The following is a 17,241-nucleotide window of genomic DNA, read 5'->3' as shown; positions in this document are numbered from 1 at the left end:
GAAGCTGGTTTCTCTAAGAACGGGGGAGTCCCTGTTCGTCCACGGGACGTGGCCTCCAGTGAGAGACAAGATCTGGCCGCCCGGGGTAGGACGCAGGGCTGATGGCCCCCTGCCTGCCCTCCCCGCGCAGCCCCCGAGAAGGGGCTTTGCAGAAAGGGGAGGCAGCGCTGTGAAGCATCGGGAGGTCCCCGGCAGCATGAGCTGGGGCCCTTTGTCTACACCGGAAATCTAACATGCGGAAATGACTGGAACCAAGAATTTCGTCACCAGGCAGGGAGCATCCATGACATGGGACAGTAGGGTGGCGGGGCACAGGGACGGACACACGCAGGACCCGGCACTACAAGCAAGTGGACCACTGCTCCCGTCTCCTGCCTCCCTTCCCCTATCTGTCAGCTCGCGGCCACAGGCCGAGCGGCACTGTGTCCACGGGGTTTGCGCAATCCGCCGCCCCAGTGGGGAAGGTGTTCCACGGGCCAGCGCTGCTGGGCCGTGCTCAGGAGGTGCCGGTGGCGATCACGTGGTAAGTGACCGACATCTGCTGTGGCATTAATCCCAACCTCGTCTCCTCTGCACCTGGGTAAGCGCATTGGGGGAATGCTTACTATGATCTGGGAAACAAAGAAAAACGTAGGAAGTGGCCAGAAGTTGCCAGCAATGCCGTCCCTAGAGAGACCTGATCCCACCATTTAAAAATGTTCACTTTGGGGCGCCTGGGGGGCTCAGTCGGTTGAGCGTCCGACTTCGGCTCGGGTCATGATCTCGCAGTTTGTGAGTTCGAGTCCCGCGTCGGGCTCTGGGCTGACGGCTCGGAGCCTGGAGCCCGCTTCGGATTCTGAGTCTCCCTCTCTCTGCCCTTCCCCAGCTCACACTCCGTCTGTCTCTCTCTCAAAAATAAACATTTACAAAAATTTTTAAATAAAAATAAAAACGTTCACTTTCGGGCCTTTTCCCACGTGTGATTCATAGGTTTTTCTTCCCACGTACAGCGTGCAGCTCTCTCTTCCACCTTATACGGGGAGATTTCCCTCCGTCATTCGAATTAAGCATACACACTTTTTGATGACGGCATATTATCATCATTGTGGGCGTACCATGTTTCACCGAAGCATTTCCCCACTGGCGAGCCATTGGCGTCTCCAACATTATGTGCAGGACAGTCGTGAACATCCCTAGACATAGGTCTCCGCCTCTCGGATCACATCCTGAACATAAATTCTAAGGGGAAATTGTTGCATTGGAGAGTAGGAACGTTTTTAAAGCTCTTACACATGTTCCATGACGGTCTGAGAGTTCATACGAATTCCTTCCCCACCGGCCTGGCTAAAAGGATGCCCATTTCACGCCATGCATGCCGATATTGAGAATGGTCTTTTAAAAAAATCTTTGTTGGGGCGCCTGGGTGGCACAGTCGGTTAAGCGTCCGACTTCAGCCAGGTCACGATCTCGCGGTCCGTGAGTTCGAGCCCCGCGTCAGACTCTGGGCTGATGGCTCGGAGCCTGGAGCCTGTTTCCGATTTTGTGTCTCCCTCTCTCTCAGCCCCTCCCCGTTCATGCTCTGTCTCTCTCTGTCCCAAAAATAAATAAAAACGTTGAAAAAAAAATTAAAAAAAAAAATCTTTGCTGATTAGAGACCATGACAAAAGACCAGAGAGAAGAGATAAAAAAAACATGCAGTGTTTGCTCACATCTGGATTTATGTTATTCTATCTCTGAAAAGAAAAGTTAGAAGCCAGAGAGACATGTGTTGACTCCATTTTCAAACAAAGGACGCGAAAAACAATCAGATCTATGTACACATGTCTGTAGACGTATTTGTAGATACATGTAGATGTGTCTGTCTCTGTATTTGTACGGCCTGGAGAGAGACGTGGAAGGAAATACCAAAGTCGCCAATATTTGTTACCGGGTAGAATTAGGTTTGGTTGCATGTGACAGGAACTAGAAAAGAAAAGTTGGTTCAAACAAGCCAGCTCCTTCCTCCCCCATGTAAAAAAGTCTGCAGGTGCACGGTCTGGTATGGAAGTTCTAACATGTCACCAGGGACAGAGGCTCCTCCTGGGTCATCATCCTGCTGTCCCACGACATGGCCCTCGTCCTCATGGTTCACGATGATGGTCAGAGTTGCGGCCATCATGCTGACGTGTGAGCAGCAGGAAGGAGGAAGGAAAGAGGGAGACGGAGGCTTGCCTTTAGAGGGAGGCTCTGAGAAGTCTCCCACGGCAACCCCACTTCCGTATGTGGCGGCCAGACGTTAGAGACGTGACCACGTGTTCGCTGCAAGGGAGCTGGGAAATGTGGTCTTGTGCTGGGAAGCAATGTACCAGCTAAAAGTGGGGGGTCGTTAAAGCAGAGGCTCAGGGGAAGAATGGATACTGAGAAGTCTCTACGAGTTATACCCTGTTACCTGGAGGGACAAAGAGGCAAGACTGTCGTGGAAACAGGGACTGGGGAGGCCAGAAGGTAGAAACAGCATATATGCCTGTAGTGTTTCTTTAAATGGCTTCCCTGCCCCCTCTCGGTCCCCTGTCCTTCTGGGACACCCACACACATACATTGGTCACTTGCTGCTGTCCCACTGGTGTGCCTTTCCTCAACCCATCTTCCTCCCTCTCCCTCAGACTCCGTCACGTCAACGGTCCTACCTGGGAGTCTTCCTTCCGTCTGTTCAAACCTCCCTCCAAGCCACCTCGTGAATTTTGCATTTCCAATGTTGTCCCTCCTAGCCACAGAACTTATTTTTGGTTCCTTTTCCTGTTTTCTATTTCTTGGTTATTTCTATTTTGCTCATTTTTACATTGTTTCCTTGACCCGCTTCATGGTTTCCCTCTCTTTGAGCGTCTTTGGGACAATTGTATTAAAGTCTTTGTCCGGTAGGTTTGCCACCTGGTAGTCTCAGGGACAGCTTCTGTCGCTTTCTCCTTTGATCGGATCGTACGTTTTTTATGCCTTGTAATTTGTTGTTGTTGAAAACTGGACACTGGAAACTAATAATGTGCTAACTCTGGAAACCAGATTCTCTCCCTTCCTTGCGTTTGGTTTTCCGTTTCTGTACCAGGGATCCGTCGGAGCTAAAAAGTTTAGTTCTTCTCAGATCTTTTGTGAGGCTGAGCCATTCCCCTGGGGCATGCACGGTGACTTTTCTAAACTCCAACAGGCGTGTGGTTGCTTGTGAGTGTCGTAGGTCCCTAAATCTCTGCTCCCAAAAGGGGACAAGAGGGGACACAGAAGAGGGTGGGGGCTGGAAGCAGGCTCTGGCCCGCTGCTGGCTGCAGTGACGGCTTCCCACCAGGATGCTGCAGCTCCGTGATGAGAAGCAGCCACCAACTCCCAGCACAGACCCCCAGGATTTGGAGAACGGGGGTCCCATGGCCATCCTGGCTCCCAGTGTCCATGCTGCTCACGCGAGCCCTGCCACGAGGCTGCGGCGGGCGGGGTGGGGTGGCTGCTATCACGGAAGAGCTAAAATTGCAGAAATGAGCCCGGATTCACTATCCACACGGTCGCCTGGACGCTGCAAGCCTCCGAACAGACCCCAGAGTTCCAACACAGCTGCACCACGAGACGCCCCAGGAGCCACCGTCGCCCAAGTGGGAAGACGCAGGGCTGGCGCTTCCGGCCCCTCCCCCAGCCCCCGTGGCCTTTGTTCTCACACTTCACGCTTTCATTTTATTTTATAAAGGTTATTACAAATAAAAGGCTATTTCACTTGGAAGTAAATTTGCATTTGCTTTATGCTTATGAAAGGCTGCACATAACTGATGGTCTTTTGGATTTCTCTCCTCTTGTCTGTTTACAGCCTTTGTCTATTTATTTTTTCTGTTAAGGAAGGTGGTATTTTTTTTTTTTTAATCATTACAAGTAAATAATTGAAGCACAGGGCGCTGGCACGCCTAATCAAGCCTGGTCGTCTTTTGTAGTTTCGCAGGCAGGTGAATGGAGAGTCACGTGGTACGAGTCACGCCGTTTAAAGTACAAGGGACGTGGAAAGAAGGGACACGACACGAAAAATCTGGCCGAGCTCTGTTGAAACCGGTCTATTCCGACTTTGCCGGTGGCAAGGTGGAACCTTTTAGGAAGCAGCCCAGCTGCACAAATATTTAAATCCGTTGTCCAGAAGTTCTTCTTAGACTTGAACTTGAGAAAATAAAGACATACCCGCAGGCACAATAGGTAAGCATTGCCGCCTCGTTGGAAACGACCGAGGGTCCCAACCACAGAAATCTGGCTTAAACGAGGTACGGTCTCCTCCACGGGCCGTTCTGCAGTCGCTGACAGTGGGTCTCCGGCACCATCCCGGGGAAATTTTCATGATATCACGTCGGCTGTACACGGAATGCCTGCTCTGATTCAGCTATGCGAAAGTCACTGGGGCATGTGGCCAAGGACTGTAAGAAGAACCAAACAGGGGCCAGGCGGACGGGATGGGGATGGGGGACAGGGGACAGGATGGGGGACAGGGATGGGGGCGGGGACGGGGGAAGGGGGACTGGCACAGGGGCTGGGTAGCCGGGGAGGGAGCCTCCTCTCTGCCCTAATTTCTATTGTCTTCCTGATGTTTCTACAGCAATTAAAGGGCGGAAAAACGGAGTTGGTTTGACGGGAGGAAACAGACAGGAGCTACAAATGCATCATGAAACAACACAATCTGATTAGGAAACTCCACTGGCCGGTTCTACAGATTGTTGGTGGGAAACCCTGGGGTCTGGCTGCACCCCAGAGTTTGGTGAAGAGGAAACAGGCCTGCTGTCTGTCTGGGCAAAGTGCTCCAAGATGATACGAGGTCTTGACCCCGCGGGGCGCCAGGGGAGCAGGGAGTGCTCCCTGAGGGCAACCCAGTTCACCCATCATCCTCAACCGCCTGTCACCGGGTCCCGGGCACGGCCCCGAGACAGCGTAGCCCGTGCCGGTGCAAAAGCCACGACGCGAACGGGCGCCTGGTCTCCCCGTGAAACCGATCGCACGGGGGCATGTACGCGTCGCGTTTCTGCCGCCCACTTGGGATGCGAGGGCCGTGTCTCCCATCACAGCCTCGCGATTCTTTCCGACGGCCCCCTTTTCCCACCGAAATGGGGAAGAAGGAAGCTAGCAGGTAACGTTACCCTTAAGGTCCTGCGGGGGGACAGGAGGATCCCACCGACGACTTTGAGAAACACGCACTTCATCACCCCCACCCCCTCCCCGGGCAGGCAAGGACTCCGAGGTCCAGGAGGCGCGGCCAGAGCTCAAGGTCACGGAGGTCATGACTTGTGGCGTAGGCTGAGAACTCCTTCAGACGTGGCCTGGCTGCCGGTCCAGCCACCCCCGGCCCCGGAGAGGGTCAGAAACCGCCCACGGTCCCAGTGTCACAGGGGAGCAGCGAGGGGCCGGGCATCCACCTAACCCCTCCTTGCCTGGTGTCCCCCTCCCCAACTCCAGGGCACAGGGCCACGACACAGGAGGCTTCTGATGCTGCTGCAGTCCCGGGGGAGGAGGGAGGAAGAGCCTCAGAGGCTGAAAAGGCCCCCTCACCATCCTCTGCCTTACAGCCAGGCTCCCTCCTGCCCCAGGGCCTTTGCACAAGCCCAGCCCTCCACCTGTGCAGCTTTCCCACGACCTTTAGACTTCAGAGGAAATGTCCCCTCAGGGAAGTCCCCCCACTTCCTCACCCTCTGTCTCTGCCTCTCCCTCCCTCACAGGGCAGAGCACAGCCTGCAACTATGTTGGACATTTGCCTGTTTCCTCTCTGAAAACCCCGCGAGAGCAGGAACTGGGGTATCTGTTCCACAGCTGTAGCATCAGATCCCAGCTTATACTTGATGCTCAATAAATACGTGTGGGAGAACGGCTGCTCCAGTCTGTGCTTCTAAATTATAAGCACCGAGGACAGAGGTCTGCGAAGCGGGCCATCCGATGTCCTCTGGAGGGAGATGTGGCATGAGGCTGGTCTCAGACTCACAGGGACCTGGGTTGAGACCAGCTTCGGTTTCTTACTAGCTGTGTGACCTCAGACAGGTTACTGAGCCTCTCTGAATGTCAACCAGAGATTTGAAATGGGATGGGAATACCACCAGCGGGGGGGGGGGGGCACGGTGGAGTCTGGCCCTGAGGCAGGGCTGGGGGGGCAGGGTCTAGGCCGCCCCAGCACCCCCCCCCTGCCTGCCCAGCAAAGGGGAAGGAAGTGGCATTAATTGAGCACCCGTAGGCATACCAGGCGGCTGGACTGCAGAGGTGAGTAGAGCAGAAACTGCCCCGTGCCTGCAAACCCCAGATGAAAGGAGGAGATGGGTGTGGGGGACCCCCAGCTCCCTGAGGTCGGAAGAAGCCCTAAGACCGGATGGAGCTGGGCGCACGTGAGGCCGGAGCGGACAGCGTGCGAGGAGAGTGGCTGCAGGAGGCACAGCCGCACTGGCAGACGGGGCGGCGCGGGTCGGGACCCGGCCACGGGGCCGGGCGCGGGGGACCCCTCTTACCTGTGGCAGCGCGTACTTTGGAAGTTTCATCAGGACAAACTCGTTGCGACGGTAGGAGACGTAATATTTGGTCCGGTTTGTTGCGGTGGCCTAACGGGACGGAAGAAGACAAACCCAGGGAGCCGTTGCAGTCAAGCCGGGCCACGGGCGGACGAGCGGGACGCTCTAAATCGCACGTCAGCTGGCGAGAACGCCCCGTGACTTTGCTCACACCTGCTCTGCGCGAGATGGAAAGACTCGTCCTCATCCTTCAAAGCCCGACACCAAACGTCCACCCTCTGGGACGTCTTCTCCACCTCCGTCTGTGAGAGCCAACCTCTGTCCCCACGCTCTCCCAGCACGCGTTTCCCTATATCCAAGCGACGGAAGGTGGAAGGGGTTCTCTGCCCCAGAACCCCTCTTCGGGAGGGTGCGCGGAGGGCCACCGGGGGGAGGACGAGACTGGCCAAAGGCGAGCTCAAGCCACGAAAGACGACCAGCGAAGCGCGAGGCGTGAGCCGCGGAACAGGAGGCAGCGCTCGCTGAGGCCGCCCGCACACTGTGCTTGTGTCCGTCTCGAAGATGAGAAAACCGAGGCACAGAGATAGTGAGTTGTCTTCCGTGGGAGACGACAGGAGAGCCAGGAAGGCAGGGAGAAGAGTGGGGGGGGGGAGAGCAGCAGGGGGGCAGCCGCCAGACGAGGGCAGAGGGCGGTGGCCGGCGGGACGATGGGTGACATCTACGTCTCACCGTATGTGCGTGCCTGTGGGTGTGCACCCATGCACGTGTGTGAGTGTGAACGTGTGACCCCCCGGGTGTGTTCACCGTGTGCATGCACGTAGGGGGGTGTCTTCTATGCCTGAGTGAGCACGAGTTGTGTGTGTGTGCGTGTGTGTGTGTGCAGGTGTATGTACATGGCAATGCAGGTCACTGCTTAGGAGCATAGGCCACCATGCGTCACTGGCCGGGCTCGAATGCCAGCCCCGCCATCTGTAAACCAGGTGGCCTTGGGAGAGTTTTTTTGAGCCTCGGTTTCCCTGCTATAAATGAGGAGGACAGTATCAGAAACTACGCGATGGGGCAGTCATGGGGAGCAGGATCTGGGAAGCATGTGGGGCGGCCCCAAGGCCCCAGGAGGACTCAAAGAGCTACTGGAATTATTATTACTAATCAACAAACTATAACAGGCTCACAATGTGCAAAGCATCATGACTACAAGGATGAAGAGATTTCTCTAGACAATTCTATCCTGAGGGCAAGGGACTGTGCGGTCTGCGGTGGTCTGGCCCTCAGGGCCCCCAGAGCAGGGAGTATTGGGATGGGGGACGCGTGGGGGTCCTGGGAGCTCAGAGAGAGAGTGCCCTGGGGTGGGAGAGGCCAGGCAGACTTCCTGGAGGAGGAGATAGCACTCTGCTTCCTCAGAAAGAAGAGCCAAGCAGCCCAGAGACAGACCTGCTTAGCAGGTGGGGGACGACTCTGGAGAGAGTGGCTGAGAGAGGTCGGTGCCCCTTCTCAGAGCCCCGTCTGCCAGCCGCTGAGCTGCCCCGATGGAGCAGAAGGCAGGGCTGGGCTTGGCAGCCCTCTTGGCCTCCAGAAGTTCAGGTTCACTGGGGAGCCCTGTGGGCGGATGCTCAGCCAGCCAGGGCAGGCCAGGCCCATTTCTGCCAGGAGCTGCTGGTGAAGACAGCGGGGTCTTCTGGGGCCCCGGTGCAGAAAGAAGGAGGCCTGCAAACATGGTGACCTTCCTCATCCACCGGCCACCGGGGGAGGGGGCTTGTGGGGCGGGCAGAACCGCCAGTATCCCTGAGATGTGAGTGCGACTTTTAACCCAGGGAACAGAACGCACTAAACACAGCCTCATCCTTCATACAGGAGTCTGCCCCCCGCCCCCCGAGTGCCACAGCGTTTCTTCCCCAAATGGCAGGTCACCGGCCACATCCAGCAGGCCCTCTCCCCACGTGAACGCAGCTGGCGTCCGTCCCAGGCCTCCAGGCGGCCAGGACCTGTCACGCCCATTTTATGGGTCAGCAAGTAGAGGCTCAGAGGTGGAATGATGGCTCTTCCCAAAGCCAGCCGTGGCACCATTAGGTTCAGACCCCCACCTGTCTGTCCCCTGCAAAGGAACCAGCACCAAGAGCCGCTCAGCACCTCCAGGGGGGACCCAGGAAGCGGACTTTCAGGTTCATCACATACTTTGTTGGTGGTGAGGGCTGGTGGGAGGGGCCACCAGGCACCTGCCGGGTCCTCTGAGGACCAAGAAGGCAGGGAAGAGAGTAGAGCAGGGGAGGCAGGACTAGCTCAAACCCGCCCAAGATCAGTCTGCAGGGGAGCAGTGTCCCCGTGACCTCCAAGTTGGGGGTTAAGACAGCTTTTCTGGGCAGCTTTGGAGAAAGATGGGAACCAGAGCAGGACAGGACAGGAGGCGGATGGACGTCTGCGGCCCCTGACGGCCTGAGCAGGTGCTGGGGGCCCCCGGTGCTCATGGGGCAGGGTGTGCCCCTGTCCCACATCGACAGTGTTACCGGTCACTGGTCAGACCAGGCCACCATGACCGTGAGGAATGGAGACCAAGCCCCAGCTGCAGTCCCGTCCGAGCTCAGGCAGAGCAAACCCCAGGGCTGAGCAGGTGCCCCGACTGTGGTGAGCGGGGACTGCTTCTTCTCCCACCTTCCATGTGGCCTGGTTGAGCCCGGCTCCTTACAGATCAGATTTATCCATACGCTCGTGCGCAGCAAGCCCCTGTGTCCTTGTGTGGACGAGGCAGCTGCGGTGATGAAACGTCCCCGAGACAGGGCAAAGAGGAGGCTGAGTGCGGAGGGAGCCTTGGCATTTATCTCGTGGGGTCCCAGGGGGCAGGACAGGGGCTACCAGATGAGAGTAAAGCCAACGCTTTGTGCCAGAATGAACTTTCTAAAGATCTGAGCTATCCAGGAGGGGGACGGGCTGGTTTTGAAGGAGTGAGCTCCTCATCAGGAGAAGGAATCAAGAAGCGGTATGATCGGTTATTCACTGGAGTTTCTGAATGGTCAGACCACATGGTTCTTAAGGGTGGTCCCAACCGTGACCTGAGAACCCACGTGTACGGGCAATGACCAGACAGCCCCTATCAGTCCCCAAGTCAGTGGAACCAACGGGAGCAAACTGGGCTTGGGCTCGGGGCCCCCGAGCCGGGGGAGGTTGCTGACGGGCAGAGGCGGGGAGGGGCAGGGAGCAGCATCCCTGCCTCAAGGCTGTGGCTTTGTGGGGCCCTGGTGGGGGGTGCCGGCAGCACGCGGTGAATGAAGTAGCCTTGGAAGGACAAGAGCCATCTTCTCGCCTCCCGTCCGAGCGACTGTGTCTCCCCCAGCGTGGCTGACACTCCATGCCACCTGCTGCCCGTTGGCAGAGGCCCAGCCGCAGCCTTACCTTAAAGAAGATGTAGTCGTCCTGCACGGTCAGAGAACTGTGGTCAATGCGGCCTGGGAACAAAGCCGTCAGCGTCTTGTCGGAGCAGTTGTGGATCTGGCAGGTGACGTAGCGAAACCCTGCGGGGGACAAGAGCCAGCACTCGGCGCAGGAAACCTCGAACTCCCAGACTCTTGCCGGAGGACGCGTCAGACACAGCCTCAGACGCGATGCGACGCCGACCCGTTCTTGGCTCCGTCGGAGAGCACGGCTGCGCGTTGGGCTTGCGGGTCTGAGTCTCAGGGGGCCCGTCCTGTGGCTGCACCTGCCGCTGAGAGGCGGCCCCTTACGCCTGGCGTGCTTTGCATCCTCCAGACTGTGCTGCCGTGGCCCCCTCTTACGGAGGAGGAAACTGAGGCAGAGAGGGAGGCTGGGGAACGTGTCTAAAGCTGGGCCACCCGGCCTGCCGCCAGCTTCTCGTAAGGGACGAGCCACGCCTGCTCCTCTGGGGGGTCGTCTACAGACGCTTTCACGCCACAATGGCAGAAAACCCGAGGGCCGCCGAGCTGACCCCTGACGGGGAATGTCCGCTGACCCCGGGCTAAAGTCGTGCGGGCGGGTGAGTGCCCACCTTCTGCTCACTGCTTCATGCCATAGCGCACCCCCAACTTAAGTGTCCTAGCCTGCTTCTGTCTCACTGGGAGAAGGACCTCAGACTGGCCCAGACAGACAGCCCCAGCCCAGGGGCCTGCGCTGGGCAGGTGCACTCACCCACAGAAGGGCAGCACGGGGCCACGGTGGGCACCCACAGCGCCCATCGTGGCACCGGCCCCCTCCTGCCCCCGGAGCCTCCCCTACCTAAACAGGGGTGCGTGTGGGTGGGACTCAAGTGTCCTTTCTTCCCCTAATCTCAGGCGAACGCTTTCCTCCCTTCGCAAACACTTACGGCCAGGCAAAATCGAACGCGCACTTTGCCAGGCGGCTGCTGGTTTTATTCCGCATCCTGTTTTCCCAGGGTTTGGGGGTCCCGCGAAGTGGTGCAGGGGGGGCCCGAGCCTATGCCGGAGGCGCTCTTTGTTCCAACTTGCGGGGCAGGAGCAGGGTTTAACCGCGGACACCAAAGTGGAGCCCACGAGGGCGTTCTGGGTCATCAGCGCCTTTGGGGCACATCCTGCCACGGCCCTGGTGGCTGGACAGTGTGGACAGGGCTTGGGGCCAGGAAGACCCCTCAGCAGCGGGGTGAACTGGGTTATAGTTGCTCTGCTCCAGCAGAGGGGAGGATTAATGCCAGCCTCCAAGAGTGGGTGGGGGCCCAGGGAGACAGCGGCACACGGGGGACCCACAGTCAGCCACGGCTGTGCCACTGCCCACCCGCTCCCGAATCCCGTCCACGTCCCCGCCAAACGGGCTGGTCGCTCCCTGCGGGCGGCACTGAATTTCCTGTCCTGGACTCGCCTGCTGGACACGCAGTGGGAACACTCACCCGGGTCTGACTCGAAGTCACCGCCCAGCTCACACCCCCGTTCTCGGGCTCACACCCTCACCCACTCACCCACTCGCACACCCACTCACTCACAGTGGCCCTGCAGCTGCCCTGGCCGCTGGCATTTGACCATGTGCTTATTCACTCGGCAGATCCGCTGGGGACACAGAGGCGAATCAATCAGACCCACCCGGTCCCCACAGAGCTGTGACAGCAGCCCAGGCCCCGAGAAGGTGGCCGGCAGGGAAGGTGGTCCAAGGACAGTAAGAACCCCAAGATGGAGAAATGTGGTCGAGTGCTCCCAGTAGGGGCGGGGCCAGCAGGGGCGGGGCCAGCTGGCAAGGTGAGACTGGGGAATGACCCCTGGTAGGGGTGGGGCCAGCTGGCAAGGCGAGCCTGGGGAGTGACCTCCTGGTAGGGGCAGGGCCAGCTGGCAAGGCGAGCCTGGGGAGTGACCCCCTAGTTCAGACACGGTGGGTGACGACTCGGGGAGGGACCAGGTGGTCAGGGTGCCATGCCACCGAGCTTGGCTAGACTGGACTCTAATGGGGCTCAGAGGCTGGGGCGTGGGTGCCAGGGGTCAGGTGGGGGCGGAGGGACACACGTGGTCTTCAGTGGAGGGGACGCCACTCAGGTGCTGCACCAGTTCTGGGGAGCCAGTGGTGTGGCTGCTGGGCCAAGGGTTCTCCCTCTCCCCTGGGAGGGCAGGTCGTGGGAAATCATCTCCACGTGACAATGGTGCCCCTCGTCGGGATGCTAGCCTGTCCCTCCTCCCCGCTGCAGGCAGGGCTATCCTGAGAGACAACCACCCCCGTGGCGGGTCAGTCCCCGTGTCACCCTAAGCGAGGCCCGGGGTGTTTTCGGATTTGGGGGTGGAGCATGGTGGGAGCCTGTGACCTTGTGCGTGTGGGCAGCCGGGAACCCCTCTGAGCTTTGTTCTGGGGAAGCCTGACCCCGATCCAGGAAAGAGCTGAGGGTTCGGAAGAGGTTAAGGGACTCAGCAGCGGCTTCTGTCCACATCCACCAAGCGCTCGCTCATGACGTCCCGCACTGAGCCCCACATGGGCACTGACCCATTTCACAGACGAGGACACCGAGGGGCTGGGAGGAGAGGGAACGTCCCCGGGGTCATGCCGCTGGCACATGGCGGGCTGGGAGTGGACACCAGTGCTTCTGTTCTCAGCCGGGACTCTCTGTGGCCCGGCTCTGAAACTGCCCCCGCCCCCACTCCCCGCCGTGTGTCCTGCCCAGGGAGCTCCACTGCGTGGCCCTCGCCAGCTCCCACGCCTGTTACACGTGAACCTGTGAGGTCCCCACTCCAAGGGAAACCGGGCAGGAGGGACTCAAGGGCCCCAGCGCCCAGGGGAATGTGGTCGGAGCAGCGACAGGCACGGGGGCGGCGCCCCCTCCACTCTCCTCCCCTCCTTGCTGCTCGGGCCCCATGGCTGGTACAACGTGGACAGCTTCTGTGCTGTCCCCAACCGGGCAAAGGGCAGGGCTGTGGCTTGTTCACCTCTGTGTCCCCAGCAGGGTCAGCACCGGCCTGACCCACAGGGGACTCAAGTACGTGTTGAATAAAGGTCCTCTTGGCTCTGATGTTCCAGAATACCCCATGGTTCTAGAATCTTCCATACTTCTACGGCCCGTGCTCCTCCCTCAGGAGCACAGAGGACCGTTCCCAGAGCATGCAAGGCCCCCGGGGCGCCCTCTGACATGAAGCCGGCTGGGCCGGGCGGCCAGGCCCCTGCCCCACTAAACGGGGACGCCATCGGAAGCCCCCACCTGGCCTCAGCACTCAGCAACGCCAGAGGGGGCGCGCAGAGTGAGCAGGAAACACTCAGTGCTCAGAGGCCGGAACCAATCACCCTCTTAATAGACTTTCCCACTGGAGCAGAGCGCATGGCTTCGATTTATCCCCAGCTTGAAAACAAGCACACTTAAAGTTACGCCCCATCATAACATCTCGAGGTCGGCTGTGCAGGGCCAGCCAGCCGAGGAACCGAGCAGGGCACACACCTGGTGCAGGCACATCCCCCCCGCCCTCCCCTGGTCCCGACTTACCTCCTCCGAGGTCCTGGGTTTCCATGTGGACCAGGTCGGGGTCGGTGTCCACCCCAGACACGGCCCTGGAAGAGAGCGGGCTGGGGTTGGCGCTGGGAATGGGGACCCCAAGCCCCTCTCACGGTGCCTGCGTCAATCCCTGAACCCCAGGTTGCCATGTGGCCCCGGGGGCTGGGGCCACGCTTGCTCTGTGGTCCTCCCCCTGCTCCTGGGGAGGGAGCCAGAACCCAGGGTTCGCTAGGCATTCTTCTTTTTCAAGTACTCTTTGTAGCAGACTCTCCTTTACCAAAGACGCTCACGTTCCTTGTATCTGTGTTGTTGTTTTGTTTTGTTTTGTTTTGATGATCAAAACCCCCGTAGGAGGCTGGGCAGGCCTTGGGAGCGGCAGGGGCCCGGCGAGCTGACTCTAGCCGTTAGAGCACAGACGTCGGGCCAATACGACTATTAAAAATCCAGCCGCCAGAACGACCCTTCTCGTGGACACTCACCTTTCCCAGTGAGCAAAGTGAGAGTCAGCACAGGGAGTCCCTTCCCGCGGCCACTCCGCCCAGCAGGCTGCCTTCCCTGTGGCCCCCTCTGGGCCACCGAGCTGTCCTCCGTGGAAGGAGCACTGGGTCTCCGGCAGCCCCTTCCCCAGCGCTGGTGAGCACCGCCCCCCCCTCCTCCAAGCTGGTCCCTTCCAGTTCCCAGCCTGCCTCCCAGCTCCAGGGTCCAGGGTCCCCAGGTGCACAGGGAGAGTCCGCAGAGGGTCTGAGGGCGATGCACCCCACAGAGGCTCCGTGGCACAAGCCAGCGGGGCGTCCCCCGCAGTCCACTGATGTTGCAAACCATGGGCTCCAGCATCCGTCACTCTGCCCCTAAATACTATTTCAAGGTGAGGTTTGCTTTAGGCTTTTGTGCACAGACCACTTGTGAGCTCGGAGGACCAAGGTCTCCTGCCCAACATTTCTCTCTCTTTTCTGAGTAAAGTGACGCTGTTCCCTTTTCCAGGGGCACCGACAGGTCCTCGGGCCCTCAGCCAGGCAGCTGGGATTTTAGCCTTACAAGCCAGCTCATTCACGCTCTCCCTCCCTCCCTCCTTCATTCACCCCTCCCTCCCTCATTCACTCACTCACTGATTCATATCCTCCCTCCTTCATTCATTCACTCACACTTATTCATTCATTCATTCCCTCACTCTTTCACTCACTCATTTACTCACTCCTCACTGTCTCCCTCCCTCATTCATTCCCTTACATACTCATTCACTCATTCATTCATTCACTCACTCACTCCATCACTAATTCGGTCACTCACTCACTCACTCACTCACCAGCTCACCCCTGCACTGACTCACTCTCCTACTCAGTCTGTGAGTCCCACTCACTCACCTGCCTTCTCCACTGAGCGGCACCCCCACCACCCTCCCGTGCCCCCTGGCTCTCCCGTTGGAGCACCCCATCCCCAAGCCCCAGGCCCTGGACCAGGCAAGGGCCCACCCAGTGGGTTGAGGTCCCCGCCCAGAACCCCTTGGTCACGGGTTCCGGCGACCACGCGAGGCTGCATGCACGTCACCCCAGACACAGCCTGGCTCCCTGCAGGGAGGGCCAACCCGGTTTGTTGAGGTCCCCAAAACTGGTATGTGGGAGGGTCTTTGGTCCGCTGCCTGGAAACAGCAGCCATGTGAGATGACCCAGGGGCAGGCCGGTGCGTGGAGAATACCTCGGGGACACGGGGGTTGGTCCGCACTCCTACGGATGTCACGGGAAGCCTAACACAGACGGTTCCTGTAAACCCTCACAGGCGCCACACCAGGCCCGTGGCGGGAAGGGCCGCCTTCTCCCTTCTGCCTCCCTCCACCACAGAGGCCCTGCCGCCTGTCCCCCCCCCCCCGGGCAGGTGCCGAGCTGGCGGAAGAGGAAGGCTGAGACTTTGTGAGTCAGCTCGGGCCTGAGCAGAGAAGCAGACGTGGGAAGTCTGCGAAGCACAGAGGCCAACGGCACGGCCACTGGCTGCAGGCGGAGGGCTCCTTGCCGGCAACGTGGTCCAGGACACGTGCCCTAGCCTCTCCGGGCCTCAGTTTCCCCCTCTGTCACGTGAGGGGAAGACAGTCAGGGTCTGTGTTCTCACTTGACACGATGGCGCATTCGGTCTGCTACCTGGTAGATGGTCAGCATCCACAATGTAGCAAGTCCACAATGTGGCTGCTACGACCTCGCTCCGCGGCCACGGAGGCCACGGGGAGGGCAACACACAGGTGCCCATGGTGGGCGCAGGACGCAGCGGGCCTCCCACCCCTGGGCTGTGCCTGCCGGGGGCCCCACGGCCAAGCTAATGAGCTCGCTCGCCGGGTAGCCTCCCAAAGCATGAAGGGGTCCCAGCCTCAGACGGAAGGCGGGCGTTGGCCGTCCCGCTGTCGGTTCGAGGACAAAGCGCATCTTAGAAATGCTGGCAAAACATCATTCTTCTCCGCTTACAAGAGGGGGGGCTTCTGCCTGTCACCACGTTCCGGGAAAGGTTCCTGGGCCCCAGCGGCCAAGCGTCTGGCCCGATTATCTCTCACGCATAACGGCTCAGAGCAATTTGAGAAACTTGTGGGAGAAATGATTTGATTTGCCCGAGATAATACCCTGTTTGAGTTAGCGCTAATTTACCGCGGGCACGTTTCCCTCCCCGTCCCGAGAGATCTCACTGTGCCCCCCCCCGGCCTGGCCTGGGACAGATGGCGGGCCGGCGCCCCGCCATCCTGCAGACTTCCCAGGCCCTCCTGTCGGCAGATCCTGCCTCCTTGCCCCTCCCCACCCCCTGGGAGCCCCTGGGGCCAACAGTTCCCACCAGCGACGAGGCCGGTGCTTGATGTGGCCTCAGGCTTCCCAGGAAGGCACCGCGGGATGCCGTGTGGCGGGAGCCGTGACCTCTCCCGCCAGCAGAAGGCACACATACCAGCCGGCAATATCCCAGAGTTAGAGACGCGGGCCTTTCGGCCGCAAGTCAGGAAACTAGCTCCTTGCTGAGATTCGCATGAAGACAGGCAGACGCGGAGGAAGGGGGTGGAGGGCTGTTTCCACTGTGCTTCTCTGCTGGGGACACAGGACTGTGGCCCAGGAGGAGGCCTGTCCAATGGTTTGTCGTACACACGAGGTAAGAAAGGGAAAGGATAGGAGTGTGTGTGCACGTACAGGTGCAAGAAACAGCAATTTGGTCGGAAGAACACGCGTGCAACTGCACATCTCCAGAAGCGGTTTAGGCAGGAGAATGGGTCACGGCCGCGGCTGGTGGGCAGGAAATGGGGCCTGGGGCCAGCGCTCTCACGGCCACTCCCTCGGCCGCCCCACCAGCAGGGGCTTGTCCCCCATGGGCCTCACTCGCTCCACAGACTGACATCAGTGCAACGAGACTAGAACATGAGACGAGAACGCTGCTCAGACTGATTGCTGAGCGGGGCCCCAAGAGACAACACCAGTGTGGGAGGGGAGCCCCAGCATCTGACATCAGGCAGGGCAGGAGAGCAGGGCCCAGGCAGACCAGGGAGGCTGCACTGGAGGGGGGCATTTAGTCAGGGGCTGAGCTAGGACCTGGGGCAGGAGTGTGGGGGGAGGGGTGGTGAGGAGGGGGAGGGTAGAGTAGGGGGAGCCGGTGGGGAGGAGAGACGAGGGGGCGGAGAAGAAGGGAGGGGGTTGGTGGGGAGGGCAGAAGAGAGAGGGAGGTGGGGACAGGAGGGGAGATGGGGTGGTGGGGAGGGGAGAGGGAGGGGAGGTAGGGAGGGAAGAGTGGGGGAGGGGAGGGGAGACAGGGGTGGTGGGGAGGAGGGACCAGTGGGGAGGGGAGCGGGAGGGGAGCGGGAGGGGAGGTGGGGAGGGGGGACCAGTGGGGAGGGGAGCGGGAGGGGAGGTGGGGAGGGGG

At 59.7% G+C, this 17,241-nt stretch overlaps 1 protein-coding gene across 2 annotated transcripts in view; it reads right to left on the bottom strand.

The window, feature by feature from the left end:
• The window catches only part of SORCS2 (sortilin related VPS10 domain containing receptor 2), a 457,690-nt gene that overhangs the window by 57,188 nt on the left and 383,261 nt on the right, over positions 1–17,241 (bottom strand). For both annotated transcript variants that reach the window (XM_023253426.2, XM_045056642.1), the window contains 3 exons: positions 13,360–13,424; positions 9,837–9,955; positions 6,453–6,542 (listed from right to left, as the gene is read on the bottom strand). In XM_023253426.2, coding sequence (XP_023109194.2) covers positions 6,453–6,542; positions 9,837–9,955; positions 13,360–13,424 — 274 coding nt within the window. The remainder of the gene's footprint in view (positions 1–6,452; positions 6,543–9,836; positions 9,956–13,359; positions 13,425–17,241) is intronic.

This window comes from Felis catus, chromosome B1 (genome assembly GCF_018350175.1).
Source record: "Felis catus isolate Fca126 chromosome B1, F.catus_Fca126_mat1.0, whole genome shotgun sequence".
Lineage (NCBI taxonomy): Eukaryota > Metazoa > Chordata > Mammalia > Carnivora > Felidae > Felis > Felis catus.
Note: the sequence above shows the minus strand (reverse complement) of the source record. Positions and strands in the feature narration are given on the sequence as shown.